We start from the raw sequence: 17,281 nt of genomic DNA, 5'->3' as shown, positions 1-17,281 counted from the left end.
TTTCTTTGGGTAGCAGCACCAACCAGTGCACGACTTGAGTGATGCACCTTTCCATATTAGAACAACCAAATGAATCATTGCAAATCAGAGCGACCAGTGACTTGTTTACAAAGTTTATTCAGTGCATGTCGACTTGAGTCCACAGTGGGAAGGAAATGCTTCCATACTCCCCGTTGGCTCCCATTGGCCCTCCGGGGCTCCGCCCGCCGCTTCCCATTGGTCCCATCACGAGTGTTCTGGTTTGACCCTAGTGGCTCACCGGCGCCCCCCTCCCCCAGCGAGCGTAAACGTCAAGAGAAAAACCTCAGCATGCTGCTACGAGGGCAGAGGTCAGCGAGCGAGCGCTCATGCGGCAAGACAAGCGGGAACAAAAAGAGTAACAAAGAAGAACTCGACAAGCACGTTTGTGGAGAAGTTGGCGTGTGAATGCTGAAGAGTTGTGGAGTTCGCTGAAATGGAAGACTTGGGAAAAATGCTACTGGTATAAGATCAACAATCGCTCAAATGCTAACACTTGCGATGCTAACGTAGCAACATAGTGAGTGCGCAAATGTCCTGAGTGAGTTGGACAGTTTGAAGTTGGAATGCTTTGAATTGGTTGAAAAATGAGTCAAACTTTTCCATTCATTTGGGAATTTGGCCATGGAAGATGTGAAATGCTGCCAAAATGGGGATTTCTTCATATGTTCCAAAATGGCTGCCAAGATGTCGTGAATGGAGAAAGTTTTGTGAAGGCAAAGGTTTGCCAAGGGTTCTCTTGTGATGAGCGGGGCGGGCTTGTAAACATTGGAGCATGTGCACAGCGTTTGTGGTCAACGCCACACCCTGCTAACGGCGACAAACATGGCCGCCACCAGCTCCGGGTAAACATGGCCGCCTGTTTCCTAGCAACAGCCTGCTTTCCTCTTTGGTTGCGTGCTCAGTCTGTTGGCTGATTGTCTTTCCAAGTCTGCGTGTGGCTGTGTCGGGGATCACTTCTTATCAACTAGGAGTCGGTTTCTATTTCTCCAAATGAAGCGCCTCAACTCACTCCACTGGTTGCTTGGCACCAGGATGCCACAAGCTAAGCACAAAAAAAAAAAAAAAAACTCCCACCCCCCCTCACACAAAAAAGGCCAGTAATTGATAGCCCCCAAAATGTTTATAGTTAGCTATAGATGCTACAGCATAGCAGCAAAGCACTACTTTTGTCTGAATTTGCTCCTCAAGCTAGTTGCTCCGCACGCAACAGACGAGAGCCCAAAAATTGGCAACTCCTGACACTCCCCCAAAAAGGTTGCTTGTCGATGCCAGAAGATGGTGGCAAAGCACTACTTTTGTCCAAATGAAGCTCCTCAAGTTCACATCAACATAGTTGCTTGGCACCAAAATGGCGCAGGATGAGCACAAAAAGGTTACCCCAAAAATCTTTGAGAAATTGATGTTCTCCTTAAAAAAAATTGTACTTGCCTGTTTGTGCCACAAGATGGCAGAAAAGTACTAATTTGCTCTAAATGAAGCTCCTCAAATAACTGCAACAGATGTCAATTATTTTGCTTTTTTTTTTTTGCAAGAATTTCCTTTCCCAAAATTTCGAAATATATTTTCCTGACAATTGCATTATAATTTTGGCTTTTCACGGTTGAGCCCAGTCACTTCCACTCCAATTGTCACCACCCCAAAATTTGCCTATAGATGGCAACAAAGCACTAGATTTGTCTGAATTTAACTCCTCAAATGAGTTTAACATAGTTTTGGGTTACAAAGACTTTGCAAAAACAGAAAATCATGGAAGATCGGCTCCCCAAAAAATATCTGCCAGGAATTAGCACCAGCCCCAAATTTTACATAATCGCCTCTAGATGCCACAAGATGGTGACAAATCACTACTTTTGTCCCATTTCACTCCTCAACTCACTTCAACATATCACCAGAATGGTGCAAGATGTGCACAAAACCGTGAATAACAGAATATAGCTTCCCTATAAAATGTGTGCGAGTAATTGATGCCCCTGAAAGGCGCCGCAGCAGCATGGCTCTACTTTTGTGTAACTGAAGCTCCTCAATTTACTTCAACCTAGTAGTTCCTTGGCAACAAATGGCACGAGATAAGCAGAAAAACGGACAACAGGAGAGCCACCTCCCCCCCCCCAAAAAAAAAAAAAAAAAAAAAAAAAAAAAAAAAAAAAAAAAGCTAATTGACATCTTCCAAAAACACGTTTTCAAAAGCATTATGGAAGTAAAAACCGTTTTGACTGGGGAAAAACTCAATTGATTGCAAACAACGCACAAGAAATTTTCAAAAGGACTTTTTTGGGAACTATCTAAATCCACTGTGTAAAAATCTTATCTAGTGAAATAAAAATAAGCCGATGATTCCCAACACAGCCCGAGTGTGCGTGTAGTGCGTGTGTGTGCGAGTTGGGGGCTCGGTTGGTGGTAAGTGGGGTTGACCGAGGGGGGGTGGGTGGGGCTAGGACAGGTCGTTGTTGCTAGGCGACTTCCCTCCGTTGAGCAGAGCCGAAGCGCTGCGACTTTTGGTCGGCGTGCCGCTGCCCGAGCGCGACAACTCGGTCAGGTCGTGAAGGGACGGCTCTCTGTACATGGCCACTGCACACACACGCACACACATACAAAAATAGTTTTTAGTTGTTGTTTTTTTTTTAATGAAGCCAGTGCACTAATCATTAGGGCTGGCTTAAAAAAAAATAATAATTGAATTATCGATATTGAATCTTCCTTTTCAAGCCTGGTGTCAATTCATAAAACCATGAATTATTTTATATATCTCCTTTTCCCATAAATTCTTAAGAAAATAGAATTTTAAAGGCCGATTTTTTTGTATCTTACTGTTTTCTTGAGCTTGACTGTAAATTATATTTAAAATTATTGAATTAGATTCTGAAAATATTTTCATCTCATCCTTGCTGATGTCAACGTTTCTATAACACTTAAGTGATTATAACACGTGTTACTTTCATGAATAAACTAAATCATTTGACCAGTTACTGCCTCCGCAAAATTCACTTTGGAGTGTAATATTTGTGGAGTTTTTATCATGACCATAATTAATCGATATCGGATTAAATTGAAGTGAGTCCATTCAAATCAATAACAATTTTAAATCGAACTGAACTCTAGTGAATGGAAATAGAATCAATTAAGGAAATTAGAATCAATACCCAGCCCTACTAATCATAACAAAACATAGCAATATCCTCCATAAGAAATAATGTAAATTCAGTGATTCAATTTCCAATACTCAGATATCAAATTTTTTCTTTTAATATGGAGCATTTTAAGCTGTATTTTCAAAATATACCGTTTATTATATATATATATATATATATATATATATATATATATATATATATATATATATTAGTTATATGTATAGTATTATATAATATTATATTAATAAAACGTATTGAAATATTATATATAATTTACTTATTTTATAATTTATAACATTTTTATAATAATAATTAGTAAAAAAAAAAAAACTCAAATCTCGTGAATAACTTTCTTTTTGTTTGTTTGTTTGTTTGTTTGTTTGTTTGTTTTTTGCAGTCAAACATGAACAGTGGCACGTTACACAAGCAGTCGCTAGGTCAAGTGATGACTTAAACTGCATGGTCAAGTCGTGTCATTATTTTGATTAGGGTAGACCAATTAATTTAGCCAATTATGGATCTTGATTATTTTGGTTGATTATTTTGAGCTTTATGCACGCTAACCATTTACAGTCTTGACACTTCGTGTTACCTTTGAGCGGCTTGGGAATGAAGTGGGCGGCGGCCTTGTTCTTCTTGACGTGGTTGCCCTTCATGATGGCGCCCTCCTTGTTGAGTCCCAAGTACCAGGCCCGGCCCGAGGCCTGCTGGCGGTACAGCATGGACGAGTAGGTCACGTAGTAGTTCTCAAACACCGACTCCTTGAACTTGCACTCGGGCGTGAAGTGCTCCTGCGGAAGCAAGGGAGGGCGCAGCCGTCACGTGACAGGTGCTGCATGCATGGCGGGGCGCGTGCGGCACAGTGCGCCGGCCCCCCGCCGAGAGGTGCTGACGTTTGCCTTTCCTCCTTCCCGCGTCTCCATGGCGACCGGCTACTCAGCCGGAATACCGAGTGGATGCTGAGGATGCTGGTGCGCTTGCCGGGAGGGGGGAAACGACAATATTTGTACGAATGCCTTCACCACATCCGGCGTCACTTCGTTACTTTTTTCACACGTGCATGCGTGTGCTTGTGCGTGAGAGTGTCGATGTGTAAGTGTGTGTGTGTATGAGTGCGTGTACATACAGAAGTGTAGAGGAAGCCCTCGCTGTTCATGGCCAGGTAGAGTTTGGTTTGGACGCCCTGGATGGCGACCACACGTAGTCCCACGGGGATCAGATTGAAAACGGCTGTTGACACACAACCAATTTTGAGCATTTTTGTGATATCCAGATTGAGGTCCATGAACTAGTACCTTCTTTGAACTGACTAGTTGGACAGTTGAGTGCAGTATTCTGACGAACCACAGCATTTTTACCGGTCAAGTTTTTCCCGCTTCTCTATGACTTTTCTGCACAGTTTTGGTGTAGCCTCTATTCAATGACTTCTGCATATTGTCGGCCTCTTCAAATAATCAAATATTGGCAAAAAATATTTTCACGTCTTGAACATCTCAAGATGCTGAAATTGACGCCATCCTTAATTCGACAGATCATTCAATTCTATTTCTAGCCCTGAAATGAAATTATCACGACATATAATTAGAATGAAAAAAACGTATATTTCTATCTATTTCCATTTTGGAGCAATTAGCATTAGAATATAGCTAAGTTTCATCATGATTCACAGATCTGTTTAAAACAGTGGGGAAAACAGCTTGTTGCAACATGGCCCTGGTTGATCTCTTATACTCTGCTGCCACCTGCTGGCCTTTTTTTGTAATAACTCATTGCTTCACCTATTATCTTCAGTTCAGAGGCTGCATCAAAGTCTTCTATATGCTGTAGCATAAAAAAACGTATAAACACGTCTTTGGGACACGGGTAATGTTTAAAATAAAACGTATTCATATGTTATTGGGAGCAAATGAGTTAAACAATAATGATATGAGGGAGATGTGTTTTTTTTGTTGTAATGTGTTAATATACAATATAGAAAGAAAAAAAAACTCATCTTAAATCAAGCTAAGATTGTGTTATGTGAGTGCTCGTAGTCTTTGCTTTGTGCTGCGTGTGCGCTGACCGTAAGCGGCGTCTTCTTCTTTGGTTCCATCGATGGTGCCATCTGGCCCGAGCTGCAGCTGGAAGCCTTGCCGACTGGACAGTCGCGTCACGATGCCCTTCAGCTGCGGCTCTGCTCCGCACCAAACACACACACAAACAATCACCATTTCAAACATTGTTGTTTCATTTTCTTGATATTTTGATATCAGGGACAATACATACATTACAGACTTGATCAAAATTTTAAGACCAGTTAAAAAATAGCTAGAATTTACCTTTTGCACATTTGGATCTTAATGAGTTTTTTTTTAAGTAGAGCTCCAACATGTAAAAAAGACACTTTGAAAAAGTAATTTATTCAAAACAACAATTAACAATTAAACTGAAATAGGCTGTTTATCAGCTGATAGCTGTTTATCGTTAACAAAATAAAATAAAAACGAAAATGCTTTTTAAAAAACGAAAACTAACTAAACTACTTTTTTTTTTTCTTTTTTTCTTTTTTGACAAAACTATGCCAGAAACGTTGGAAGCCATCTAGACCGTCAAGGTAAAAAAAAAAAAAAAAAAAATTATCATCAGAGAATAAAACTTTTTTTCACCTTTTACTATCCCATGTTTGATACTGGTTCTGCTGGTATATATATATGAAGAAATAATATATGTAAGATGGGATTAATTCGCCGGCTGTTAAGTGTTTAGTTCAGGGGCAGCTCTATTCTAATGGAATACAGGGCTGGGCCACCCCAATATTTTGGAAACAGTCATAAAAAAAATGCCTTTTCAGATTTTACAATACAGTATGTTTGCAAAGTAATTGTCATATATAGAAACAATGTTACAGTTGCTTGATTGACTGATTTTGGCACGTTTAATACATTTAAAAGTAGAGTTTGTTTATGAAAGTTTAACTGTTTAGATAAGCTATCTCCCTCAACTAGCACAGCTGTTACAGTACTATGAAGCTCAAATGTGCATTAAAGGCACAGCAGATGCTCACGGGGTTGATTGGTCGCCATGACACAAAAAAAACAACAGAGTGGTCACCATTCATTGTCAGGGCATTTGTGGACAAGCAATGGATTAGTCATGGGCAAACTCCGACACATAGGGAAGGTGCTACGATGCGGCTAGGGGGCACTATAGCCCAGTCAGAAATCCGTGTAGCTGTAGTTAAGCTCCTCCAGCATTTTACTTGACATTCTAAAATTATTTTCTTAGCGCTGTAAGACTAAAATTTGTGCCTGAACACACAGGACTTCCCGGAAGCACGATCGGAACCCTAAACCTCAGAACTGCGGGCAACCAATGCCCAATCAAAGTCGAGATGATGATGACGACGGAGGTGATGAAGCTCACCTGGCGGCCTCCTCCTCTTCCTCTTCTTGCGGCCGCCAAACAAGTTGACGCGCGCGAAGACGTTCAATTTGCTGCCGGCGCCGTCGTTGGCGCCGTCACCGCCGCGGCACGCGTTCGCCTTCTCGCGTTCCCGCGCTTGACGCTTCTGGCGCATCAGCGAGCTGGCGATGGCCGCCGCGCGCGACATGTCGTCGAGGGAGGGGGCGCGGGGCGGGCCCGAGGGGGGGCGGAGGGGGGAGCCAGGCGAAGGCGTTCACGGCCGGCAGGCGTCGGTGGCCGCCGCGCGCCCGCGCGTTCTCACGTCCATCGGCACGCTTCAAGAATCCAGTAAAGACCCCCCGACGAGGCCCCCCCACCACCACCACCACCCCCGGCTCCTCACACCCCCGTTGCCCCCCTGCGCAGCCTGGTCGCCGCGGCGACGCCTCTCAGCCCGGATGACCTCCGCATCCCAGCATCTGCTGTTAAGTCTGACGGTGCCTTCGTGTGTGTGAGAGTGGCTGTGTGAGAATGTGTGACTGTTTTGTTTTTTCTTTCGTCTGTTGATGTGTGGGCGTGACTGCGTATTCGAGAGTGTGAGTGTGTGAGAGAGTACGTGTGTACCTGAGAGTTGTGCTACTCTGTTTTTAGCGTGTATTTGTTCATGTGAGTTTGTGTGTTTGTGATGAAGCTGTTGCGCACACACATAGCTACCCCCCCCCCCCCACCCCCCACCCCCACCTCCAGTCTTTCTGTTTGTCAATGAAATGAAGCGCCGTTCATAAATACAAAAAAAAAAAGGCCACGTGCACAAACGAGTGACGAAGAGGAGGAAGAAGATGAAGGAGCCTGCAGGAGTGTGTGGGAGTGGGGGGGCATGTGGAGGGGAGGGGCCGTGCTGCTGTTTTGGTGCAGAGGTGCTGCAAGAAGATCTCTGCAACACACTCTCACACAACGAACGCTCACAAGAACACTGTAAAAAAACAACTCATAAGCACATGCTAAAATGAAACGTGCACTGTAACACACTGTAAAACATACACATTTCCCATCCATCATCTATTTTCTAAGAGCCTCTCCCAATTCGAAGCCACTTCAATATTAGCTCAAAACTTGAAAAAGTGAAAAAGCGGAGGTGGCAGCACGTGGATGAAGCGCAAAGCCAAAGATGCCGACGTCAAGAAGCAGCCGACAAAATGGCGACGGCGCGCTGCTCTCTCTGACCTCGCTGTTGCCCCCTGTGAGGCTCCTGATGGTACTGCAGCGTTTGCTGTGCGCTCGTCAGCTTCCGGCAGAAACTCGCAGGGAATCGAGGTAAAGTCCGGATGGAAGAATCCGGAAGAAAACTGTCCACTTGTTGTTATGTTATTATTATTTTTTACTTGTTAAAAAATAGTGACCACAAACCCACCACCCCGCCCCCAGGCTTTATCCTAACTGCCTACGATCTGTATATGTCTCGTCTGTACGTATACCATCTAGTTTATACAGTAGTCTGCTCATGAGATGGGAGGAGCAAGATGGCCGCCCTGTGACTTCAACAGCTTGAATGTTTATGGGCTATCGGCTATCCAGTCATATATTCAAGGGAGTGATGAAATACCAAGAGAATTAGCATCAAGTTGTAACTCTTTGAACAAAAGCTGCTGAATTCCAGGAGAGCTCAGTACTGCCCGCCATCTTGTGGCACAACATGGTACTACACTTAAGTTGCGCAACTTGAAAATCCCACTTTCTCTCATCCAGTCAAATCCCATCAAAAACGATGGCTTCAAAATCCACAATATTGCGCCTCTGCTGAAAATCCGCTGAAAGCATCCAACCAAAACTTTCTCCAGTTTCTCCCACCACACCCTCTCCATTAGACAAGCCTTCCTCCGGCTTACCTGAGGTGGATCTGCGAAGAGGGAAGGTCATGCTGCGCCCGTGGAGCTCCGGAGCGTCTGCGCTCCTGGCATTTGCCGACTTCCCGTCGGACGCTCGCGGAAGTTGCGAGCGCTCGATTCTCTCCGGGGCTCCGGATCCATTAGACCCGCCCGGCGGATCGTTACAGGACATTAGAGGCCATTAGGACTTCATCAATCTTTCATCTCCGCCTCGCCGGGACGGAGGCGGGACGCTTCCCAAATCTCGCCGCCCGGACGCCCGCTTTGGTGGATCCCACCTGCGGCTCCTTTGCGCCTTCCCTTGCGCCAACTCCTCCACAAAGGCGCCCCTGGCAGGCAACGGCAACACCCTACGCAAAAATAAATAAATAATAATAATTTTTAAAAAAGTAAAAAAAAAAAAAAAAAAAAGAGTATTTACTTGGAAAAACCCTGGTGACGTTTTTTCACTTAGAAATTCTAAGTAAATTTTACAAGGAGAGTTTTGAGTACATATTACCAGTTTATTAAAAAAAAAAAAAAAAAGCTACTCAAGGGTTGAGGAACGAAAACCCACAACCTTGGGCGACAGCCACTCCACCACCTGAGCCATGCCACTCCTGATATGGGTTAGTATGTTGATGTGTGAGAGAGAGTTTTTGGTCTCATTTTGGACACAGCAGCAATGCAGTATGGTGGCAAACAGCAAGAGTAGCATGGCTCAAGTGGTAGAGTCACTTTTTTTTTTTTTTTTTTAAATAAACTGGCAAAATGTACTCAATACTCTCCTTGTATTTTTTTTACTAGTTTTTTTCCAAGTAAATAAATATTACTCTTGTTTTTTTTGTTTTTACAGTGCACAATCACACATATACACACGAATATATGTGCACAAAAACACACACAAACACATTCTCACAATCACACACTAACTCATTACACTTAAACACATACGTAAACACTAAACACTCATATTCACTAGGTATGTAACGATATCCAAACGTCACGATACGGTAATTATCACAATATTGTGAGGTTAGCGATATTTAAAAAAGGTCACAATATTGTAAAAAAATTTAGCTCGTATTTTAAAAAACAACAACACACAATTGTTGTGCTTTTGTACATAACAGCAATGTTTTATTATTATTATTATTATTATTATTATGTTATTATTTTTATGTTACGTTGTTAATGCACGTACACATTGAATTCCCCCACATATTGACTTGCTTCACAGGCATATTACGTTCCCCTTCATCTGACAATTAGTGGAGATTTTCAACATAGAAGGGCCAAAACATCCCTAATGAAAATTAAATTGCAATAAAAAGCTAACCACCAGAGGGTGCTAGAACTGCACAAATGGAAATCAACCTGACTTTTTTTTTTAACACGTGTTGCATTTATATATCGTAAACATGACGACGACGATATTGTGGCAGTTTTAATATCACAATATCGAGCTTATTGTTACATCCCTAATATTCACACAAACACACCTTGACACACACAACATCAACACGCGCTCACTTGCTAGCATCAAAAATACACACGCACACAGCCGGTTAATGGCGTTGCCTGCATCCATCCCATAATAGGCCAGATTCCATATCAGCCACACTCAAGCTGCCGTCCATTACCCCGTCACGCAGCTTGCTGTTCAAACGCGCGCACGCAAAAGTGCTGAAGCGAGAAAGTGCAAGTTGCGGACGAGGAAGACGCCCGCTCAGCAAGTTCGACTTCCAAACAGTCGCACACTCGAACTACACGAGAAAGTTGAGCTGAAGACAAACACGCTTTTGTTACGTGGGTAAAAAAAAAAGTGCTCAATTTCGATGATGTCATAGACGCACGAAATGCTAATGACAATGTTTTCATGGCGAAGTGAAGGACTTCAAGTTTTTGACTGTGGACGCTGACCCCAACTTACACGCACCCGCGCACAGAGTAAACAGCACATGGCCGCATGTGTGTGTTTGTACTTTGGCTTTCAAGCAGAGCAAAGATGGCGTCCGTGCGTTTGGTGCTGTTGTTGCTAACGTTTGGAGTTCATTGCTGCGACGCTGATGACGTGGATGGAAACGCGCGTGAGTGATGGGATGGCGACGGGCAGGGATGAAATTGTATAGCTCACACTTGACCTCTGACCTCTTTTGAGTACCTTTAGACTTTCTCCAAGCTTGGAAGCGGGCAGGCCAGACCAGGCCTTCACTAACACACAAAAGAGTTCTTGTAGGCACTAAAATCAATTGTTAAAATTAAGAGTTTCTTTCAAATAATGATGGTTTAAAGAGGAAGTCAACCTTAAACATTCCTTGACAATAATATGTTATATGTGATCTCACTAGTCTAAACATTTGTGGAATATGAGTTATGAAGCAAAATCCAGCCGTTTTTATCGATCTCAGGGGGCAGCCATTTTGCCACTTGCTGTCAACGGAAGATGACAGGAAACAACCAATCACAGCTCACCTGTTTTCTGAAGCTGAGCTGTGATTGGCTGTTACCGGAGACCCGAGCGACTGTGATGCCATTTTCACTCGACAGCAAGTGACAAAATGGCCGCCTTCCCATATTGATAAATACTAACGCAATATTAACCGGAAAGTCATATTTAGACGAGTGGGGCTGCATATAACATTATTGTCAAGAATTTTAAGGGTTGACTTCACCTTTAACACAAAAAAAAGCAAAAAAAACCCAAAACAATTTCAATTATTATCAACATGTTTTACTTTTCCAAATTGGCTGGAACAACTTTTACTCACACGGACCAATCAGATGGCAACGTCCAGATCGACACTTGCGTGAAAACATACAACACATGCAAAAGCACACAAACATTCACTTCAACACACACTGACTCACAGAGATACAAATAAACTTACACACACGAATATACAAACACAAACCAACACACATGGGCACACAACTTAAAATTTTAAATAACTGAACTTGGAATGTGATTGAAGTAACAATTAATTGGGTAGATTAGATTGACACGGTAACACATGGATGCTGAATTGTGATTGGACACCAAAAGTTTGTAATTGACCAGATGGACGTGCACTTCCGCCCAATCATCTTTTTTTTGGTTTGGTCTGCAGGCGGCGTGCGGTTGTCACGGCAGGTTGCGTCCGAAGTGCTGAGACGTCATCGGCGCTACAATGGCAACCCGTTCGAGGAGATGAGGGCCGGCAATCTGGAGCGGGAATGTCGGGAGGAAACGTGCGACTTCGAGGAGGCCCGCGAGATCTTTGAGGACGACACCAAAACGGTGCGCAGAGCCTATGAATAAATGATGTCGTCATCATCATGTGAAACATGTTTGTTCATGTGTGATCAGGAAGCTTCCGGGTTCGCTGTCTTGCTATCAATCACTTTATTTTGATGGAATTCTTGTCATTATTGTGAGTAATTCCACTGTTGACCACCAGATGGGGGCACACTTGAGTTTGACATGGTGCCAATATGAAAGAAAAATAAAGCGGGAACTGTTTCAGTACTACGGAAGCATATTGCATTCACTTGAAAAAAAAAATCCTGTTTTTCTGACTAATTTTTGGGGGGACCTTTTTTTTTTAGTAATGTTTTTTCTGTTTTTCTGATTTTTTTTTTTTTTTTTTACTGAATATTCAGAAAAACAGAAAAAAAAATACTCCGAAAAACAGGGGGAAAAAAATTATTCCAAAAAACAGAAAAAAAAAAAATTCCAAAAAACACAGCACCAACTTCTGTTTTCGGAGTCATTTTTTTTTGGACCTCTAAACTCCAAATGACTTGTTGCAGACCACTGAACTATATGTATGACTGGATAGGCGTTACACACCATGCAGTGCAAGCCGTTGAAGTCACAGGGCGGCCATCTTGTTACTCCCACATCGCGAACAGACTACTGTATAAACGACATGGTGTACGTACAGAAGAAGCATATACAGCTCGTAGGCAGTTAGTATAACGCCGGAGGCGGGATGGGGGGTTTGTGCTGGTGTGGTCACTAATTTTTTTTAACAAGGAAAAAAACCCAAAACGGAACAAAACAGTCACCACGCCTCCAGCCTTATATACTGCCTCCGAGCTGTATATGGCTCATCTGGACGTATACCGTATAGTTTAGACAGTAGTCTGCTTGCGAGGGGGGAGGAACAAGATGGCCGCCCTGTGAACGGCTTGTACTAGCGTGTATGGGCTATCGGCCATCCAGTCATATATATATATATACAGGTCAGTGGTCTGAAACAAGTCACTTGGAGTTCAGAGGTCCAAAAAACAAACAAACAAAAAAAAAAAAACAGAGCACCAACTTCTGTTTTTCGGAATTTTTTTTTTCTGTTTTTTTTTAAAATAATGTTTTTCTGAGTATTTTTTGTCTGTTTTTCGGAATTTTTTTTATGACAGAAAAAAAAAATTCAGTAAAACAGAAAAAAAAATATTCAGAAAAACAGAAAAATAAAAAAAAAACTACAAAAAAAAAAAAGCTCCGCCAAAATTTTTTTTTTCTCAAGTGAAAGCAACACGCTTCCACACATTACAGTTGAGTTTTTGCTGATGATTTGTTTTTGAGAAATGTCCTTTTTTTTGTCTTTTCAGATGGAATTCTGGGCCGGATACGTCGGTAAGCCTCTCATCTTCGTGTCTGTGCGTCTGTTTCTTAATATGCGTGTTTGTGTTCATGAGTGTTTGCTAATGTGTGTATGTTTGCGGACAGACGGCGACCAGTGCAAGCCGCCTCCCTGCCAGAATGGCGGCGTCTGTCAAGATGGCGTCAATTCGTACGCGTGCTGGTGTGACGCGAGCTTTACTGGAAAGAATTGCGAGATCGGTGAGTGGGACCAGCAACCACGCAAACAAACGCAAGCTCGGGTGTGAAAACTGCCGCATTTTGAGCATTGTGGCATAGTGGCCGTTTTATATTTATACATACCGTATTTTTCGGATTATACGTCGCTCCGGATTATAAATCGAAATAGCCAAAAAATGCATAATTAAGAAGGAAAAAACATATATAAGTCGCACTGGAGTATAAGTCGCATTTTTGGGGGAAATTTATTTGGTAAAATCCAACACCAAAAACATACATGTCATCTTGAAAGGAAATTTCAAATAAAAATAAAAGAGAGAACAACAGGCTGAATTCGTGTACGGTATACTAACGTTACATGACTGACATGCCTGGTGATGTCAGTAACGACGTAACATATTAAGAGTTTGTAGCGAGCAGTGACGGGAGTCGGAGGCGGAGTGTTGAAGCGCGGAGCCAAAGGCTGGCGTTTTATTGACATCAGCTTCTGAGGTCTTAACAGCAACTCCCCACTCAGCTAGAAGCTAACAGGCTAACTCCCCTTTTCCACATAACAAAACCTTCCCACCCAGAACTCTCCCGTCGTCCCAACGTTCCGTGGGTGAATTATGTTCCCATCACTACAAGTTATTCATATAACTTTAGTATAAAGAACATGCTAACAAGTTTACCAAACTATCAGTTTCACTCCAAATCACTAAATCCAATGAAATCTTCATCCTCGGTGTCACTTTTAAACAACTCCCCCAACTCGGGAGGTAGACGATGCAATGTTGAATTTATCAACACAGGCCTAGAGCGCCCTCTTGCGGTTTAGTGTGAAAATAACATGTGAAATGGTATAATAATGTGTTAATTTCACACATAAGTGTGACCAGAGTATAAGTCGCACCCCAGGCCAAACTATGAAAAAAACTGCGATTTATAATCCAAAAAATACGTTTTTTTTAATATATATATATACACACACACCCAGTGCACCTGACAATATGATGACAGAAAGAAGAACTGCGTCTACGAAAATGCCAAAAAGAAAGAAAACTGGAAGACAACCTTTCACACTTGATGCTGTGCATGACGATAGAGCCCTTTATGTTTCCCTGGCAGAGGTCTCCAAGCAGTGTGAGGTCAACAATGGCGGCTGTTCTCACTTCTGCGCCATGAAGTCAAACGGCGTCCACTGCAGCTGCGCACTCGGCTACAAGCTCGCTGCTGACCTTGCCACTTGTGAGGCCACAGGTGAAACGCACGCACAAACATACACAATCAAAACACAAGTGGAGGTTTGAGCTGCGGTGGAAGTCAGTAAGCATCCGGGTGTGCGTGCAGGCGAGTTCAGCTGCGGCGCCGGGTCCGCCCCAACGCCGCGTTCATCCAACCGGACCAGCGGTATCAATCTCGACGATGACGTCAACCTGGACGAGTGGCTGGACTACGAGTATGAAGACAAGCCGGCGCAAGCCAATGCCTCCGATGCGTCTCGGGTCAGGAGGGGTGCCGACGATCCGCCGTCGCCGCCGCCGCCGTCGTGGCGTTCCTTCTTCCCCACACTCCCCACCGTCACGGCGAAGGAGAACAGCGACCAGAGGATCGTGGGTGGCAACGAGGCCAAACCGGGAGACTTTCCCTGGCAGGTATGACCTCACCCGCACCCGTGTGTAAACCCGCCCCGCTGACCGCGGTGCTCCCGCAGGCGGCGCTGATCACGCACAAGGCCAGGCTGACGCAGACCATTGCGGAACCGTTCTGTGGCGGTTCTCTAATCAGCGACCTTTGGGTCATCACGGCGGCGCACTGCGTCATCCAGGCCCGGATGGAAAGACATACTTTCTTTGTGCGACTGGGTGAGCCACCGATCGTGATCAAAACACCACCAGTGGGTCTGTGTTTGGCCTTTGAGAATATAGCAAGAGGAAGTCGGACTACGTGTGCACGCACCGCACGCACGTTAGGCTAAATCAGCTGAATGCTAAAAACTTAGCATTTTTTTTCTCATAGCGCATGTGCATACCCAGTGGCATTATGGGAAAAAACGCCAAATGGAAATCATGCACTGCAGCCATGATAATAAATCGAAAAATTACAAGAATGTAAGGTAGGCCAATTACTAAATAATACATGTAGGGCATTTTCTTATCTTGCGCATGGAAGTTTTTAGCGTTTAGCCTGCAACAGGGCTCAGCAACCTTTACTGTCAAAAGAGCCATTTAGGCCAAATAAATAGCCAAAAAATCTGTCTTGAGCCACAAAACATTTGAACATTATGATGAAGGAAATAGCGTTAATCTTAGTTTAATGTACTGATGGCCCAAGAGCTAATTAGAGCTGCACCATAACAGAAAAAAAATATGCATCGTCAAATACTTTGAGGTACATAGGTACATTTTCTTCTACCTTTTTTGCTATTAATTTTCTGATTTTATTTATTTATTTATTTATTGGACTTTTTTGTGTAATTTTAGGATTTCTTTTGTTTTTTTGACATTTTATAGTGACATTTCAAATGTTTTCTTTTCTGCCTTTTAAAAAAATACATTTTCTGACTTTTGACAATTCTATTGTCTTTTTTTTTAATTGATTTATTTTTTTATTTTTTGGACATTTTATGATAATTTTCAGGATTTCTTTTGTATTTTTTACATTTTATCATGACATTTTAAATGTTTTTTTATGCCTTTTTTTTAAATCAATTTTCTGACTTCTGGTAATTATTTTCTTCCTTTTTTAAAAATTTAATTCTCTGACACTTTTGGCAATTTTATGGGATTTTTCTCCTCTCCTTTTTGGACATTTTGTACATAATTTTTCAAAACTTTTTCATCTACTTTTCGTCTCTTTTCCTGACAACTTAAAAATTTGGACTCTGATATTTAATATTTAATTATTCTTTTTTTTCTAAATCATTAATTCATTTAAAGAATATTTGATCTAAAAACTAATAATAAATATGTTCAAAATTGTTCATTTGTCTACATTTTTTTCTTTTTAGAGCTCCACAGGAGAGGGACTAAAGACCCACATGTATTTCACACGTACTTGCCAGTCAAAAATGTTAACTCCACATTGGCAGTTCCACACTCCCGTAGATTGGAACCTGTAACCTTCTTAGTGCAAGGAAAACATGCTTTGCTTGCCGTCAGCTCGCACAGCGTGAGTAGTGTAAGTTGCTACGTAACAGCACATCCTAGTGGCGTTTCAGTGAAGGACAATAACTGAGGAAAAGGGGGAAAAAAGGGACAAATTCAAGCGTGCAAATTGAAAAAAACAACAACAAAAAAACAGTGTAAATTGGCATGTAACAGCACACCCCGGTGGCAATGTGTAGAATGACAGCGCTGTGACTCCAAAACAGGCGAGCACGACGTGTCGCAACCCGAGGGTCCAGAGCGGGACCATGATGTGGCCGAGGAGGTGGTCCACAAGTTGTACAAGTTCGAAAAGTCACGCTTCAACCACGACGTGGCGCTGCTCAAGCTAGCCGTGGCGGTGGAGATGTCGCCGCAGCGCCGGCCCGTCTGCCTGGGACCCAAAGCCTTTACGGAGAGCCTCCTGAAGGAGACGGACACCTCGGTGGTGAGCGGCTGGGGTCGCGTGCGCGACGGGGGGCTGCAGTCGACCACGCTTCGCCGGCTGGATGTTCCCTTGGTGGACCGCGGCGTCTGCAAGGACAGCAGCGAGAGCCGCATCACTCCCTTCATGTTCTGCGCCGGTTTCCGGGACCGCAAGGAGGACGCGTGCCAGGGGGACAGCGGTGGGCCGCACGTCACCCGCCACCGGGGCGTCTGGTTCCTGACGGGCATCATCAGCTGGGGTGAGGGCTGCGCCGCCGCCGGCAAGTACGGCGTCTACACGCGCATCTCGCGCTACTACGCCTGGATCAGCAACACCACCGGTGTCCACACCTACTCGTGAACACCCGGTACGTCCGCTTCCTCTTTTACCAGCATCCACTTCCTGTTCAGCTACTTCCTGTTCATCTTCTTTGAGCAGTCACTTCCTGTTCTACATTCCCATTCTATCAATGTGAAAAACGTTTCAAACAATAAAGACAAACAAGCTCATCGGCAACAAAAGGGAAG

The 17,281-nt window shown here is 43.3% G+C and overlaps 2 protein-coding genes across 2 annotated transcripts; one reads left to right on the top strand and one right to left on the bottom strand.

Moving 5' to 3' along the window:
- Window positions 1-97: 97 nt before the first annotated feature.
- LOC144006005 (fibroblast growth factor 13-like) lies at window positions 98-7,237 on the bottom strand. Its single transcript, XM_077504612.1, has 5 exons — window positions 6,555-7,237; window positions 5,215-5,325; window positions 4,279-4,382; window positions 3,745-3,943; window positions 98-2,589 (listed from the first exon to the last, which is right to left on the bottom strand). Exons 1-5 carry the CDS (start codon window positions 6,739-6,741, stop codon window positions 2,453-2,455), a joined length of 738 nt encoding a protein of 245 aa, XP_077360738.1. The 5' UTR covers window positions 6,742-7,237; the 3' UTR covers window positions 98-2,452.
- Window positions 7,238-10,331: 3,094 nt separating this feature from the next.
- On the top strand, window positions 10,332-17,280 carry LOC144005999 (coagulation factor IX-like). The gene is made up of 8 exons (XM_077504604.1): window positions 10,332-10,488; window positions 11,509-11,678; window positions 12,992-13,016; window positions 13,110-13,223; window positions 14,310-14,441; window positions 14,532-14,836; window positions 14,896-15,046; window positions 16,555-17,280. The coding sequence occupies exons 1-8, from the start codon at window positions 10,368-10,370 to the stop codon at window positions 17,112-17,114; spliced, it is 1,578 nt and encodes a 525-aa protein (XP_077360730.1). The 5' UTR covers window positions 10,332-10,367; the 3' UTR covers window positions 17,115-17,280.
- Window position 17,281: the final 1 nt, after the last annotated feature.

Source organism: Festucalex cinctus, chromosome 18, assembly GCF_051991245.1.
Source record: "Festucalex cinctus isolate MCC-2025b chromosome 18, RoL_Fcin_1.0, whole genome shotgun sequence".
Classification (NCBI taxonomy): Eukaryota; Metazoa; Chordata; class Actinopteri; order Syngnathiformes; family Syngnathidae; genus Festucalex; species Festucalex cinctus.
This window is presented reverse-complemented; position numbering and strand designations above follow the sequence as displayed.

Bases quoted from the DNA above. Each gene is read 5' to 3' on its own strand.
- LOC144006005 (XM_077504612.1), bottom strand. From the start codon at position 6,741: ATGTCGCGCGCGGCGGCCATCGCCAGCTCGCTGATGCGCCAGAAGCGT. The intron at 5,326-6,554 runs GTGAGCTTCATC...GGTGCGGAGCAG, and splicing joins GAAGAGGAGGAGGCCGCCAG to AGCCGCAGCTGAAGGGCATC. The intron at 4,383-5,214 runs GTCAGCGCACAC...GTGTGTCAACAG, and splicing joins AGAAGAAGACGCCGCTTACG to CCGTTTTCAATCTGATCCCC.
- LOC144005999 (XM_077504604.1), top strand. From the start codon at position 10,368: ATGTGTGTGTTTGTACTTTGGCTTTCAAGCAGAGCAAAGATGGCGTCC. The intron at 13,224-14,309 runs GTGAGTGGGACC...TTTCCCTGGCAG, and splicing joins TGGAAAGAATTGCGAGATCG to AGGTCTCCAAGCAGTGTGAG. The intron at 14,837-14,895 runs GTATGACCTCAC...GTGCTCCCGCAG, and splicing joins CGGGAGACTTTCCCTGGCAG to GCGGCGCTGATCACGCACAA.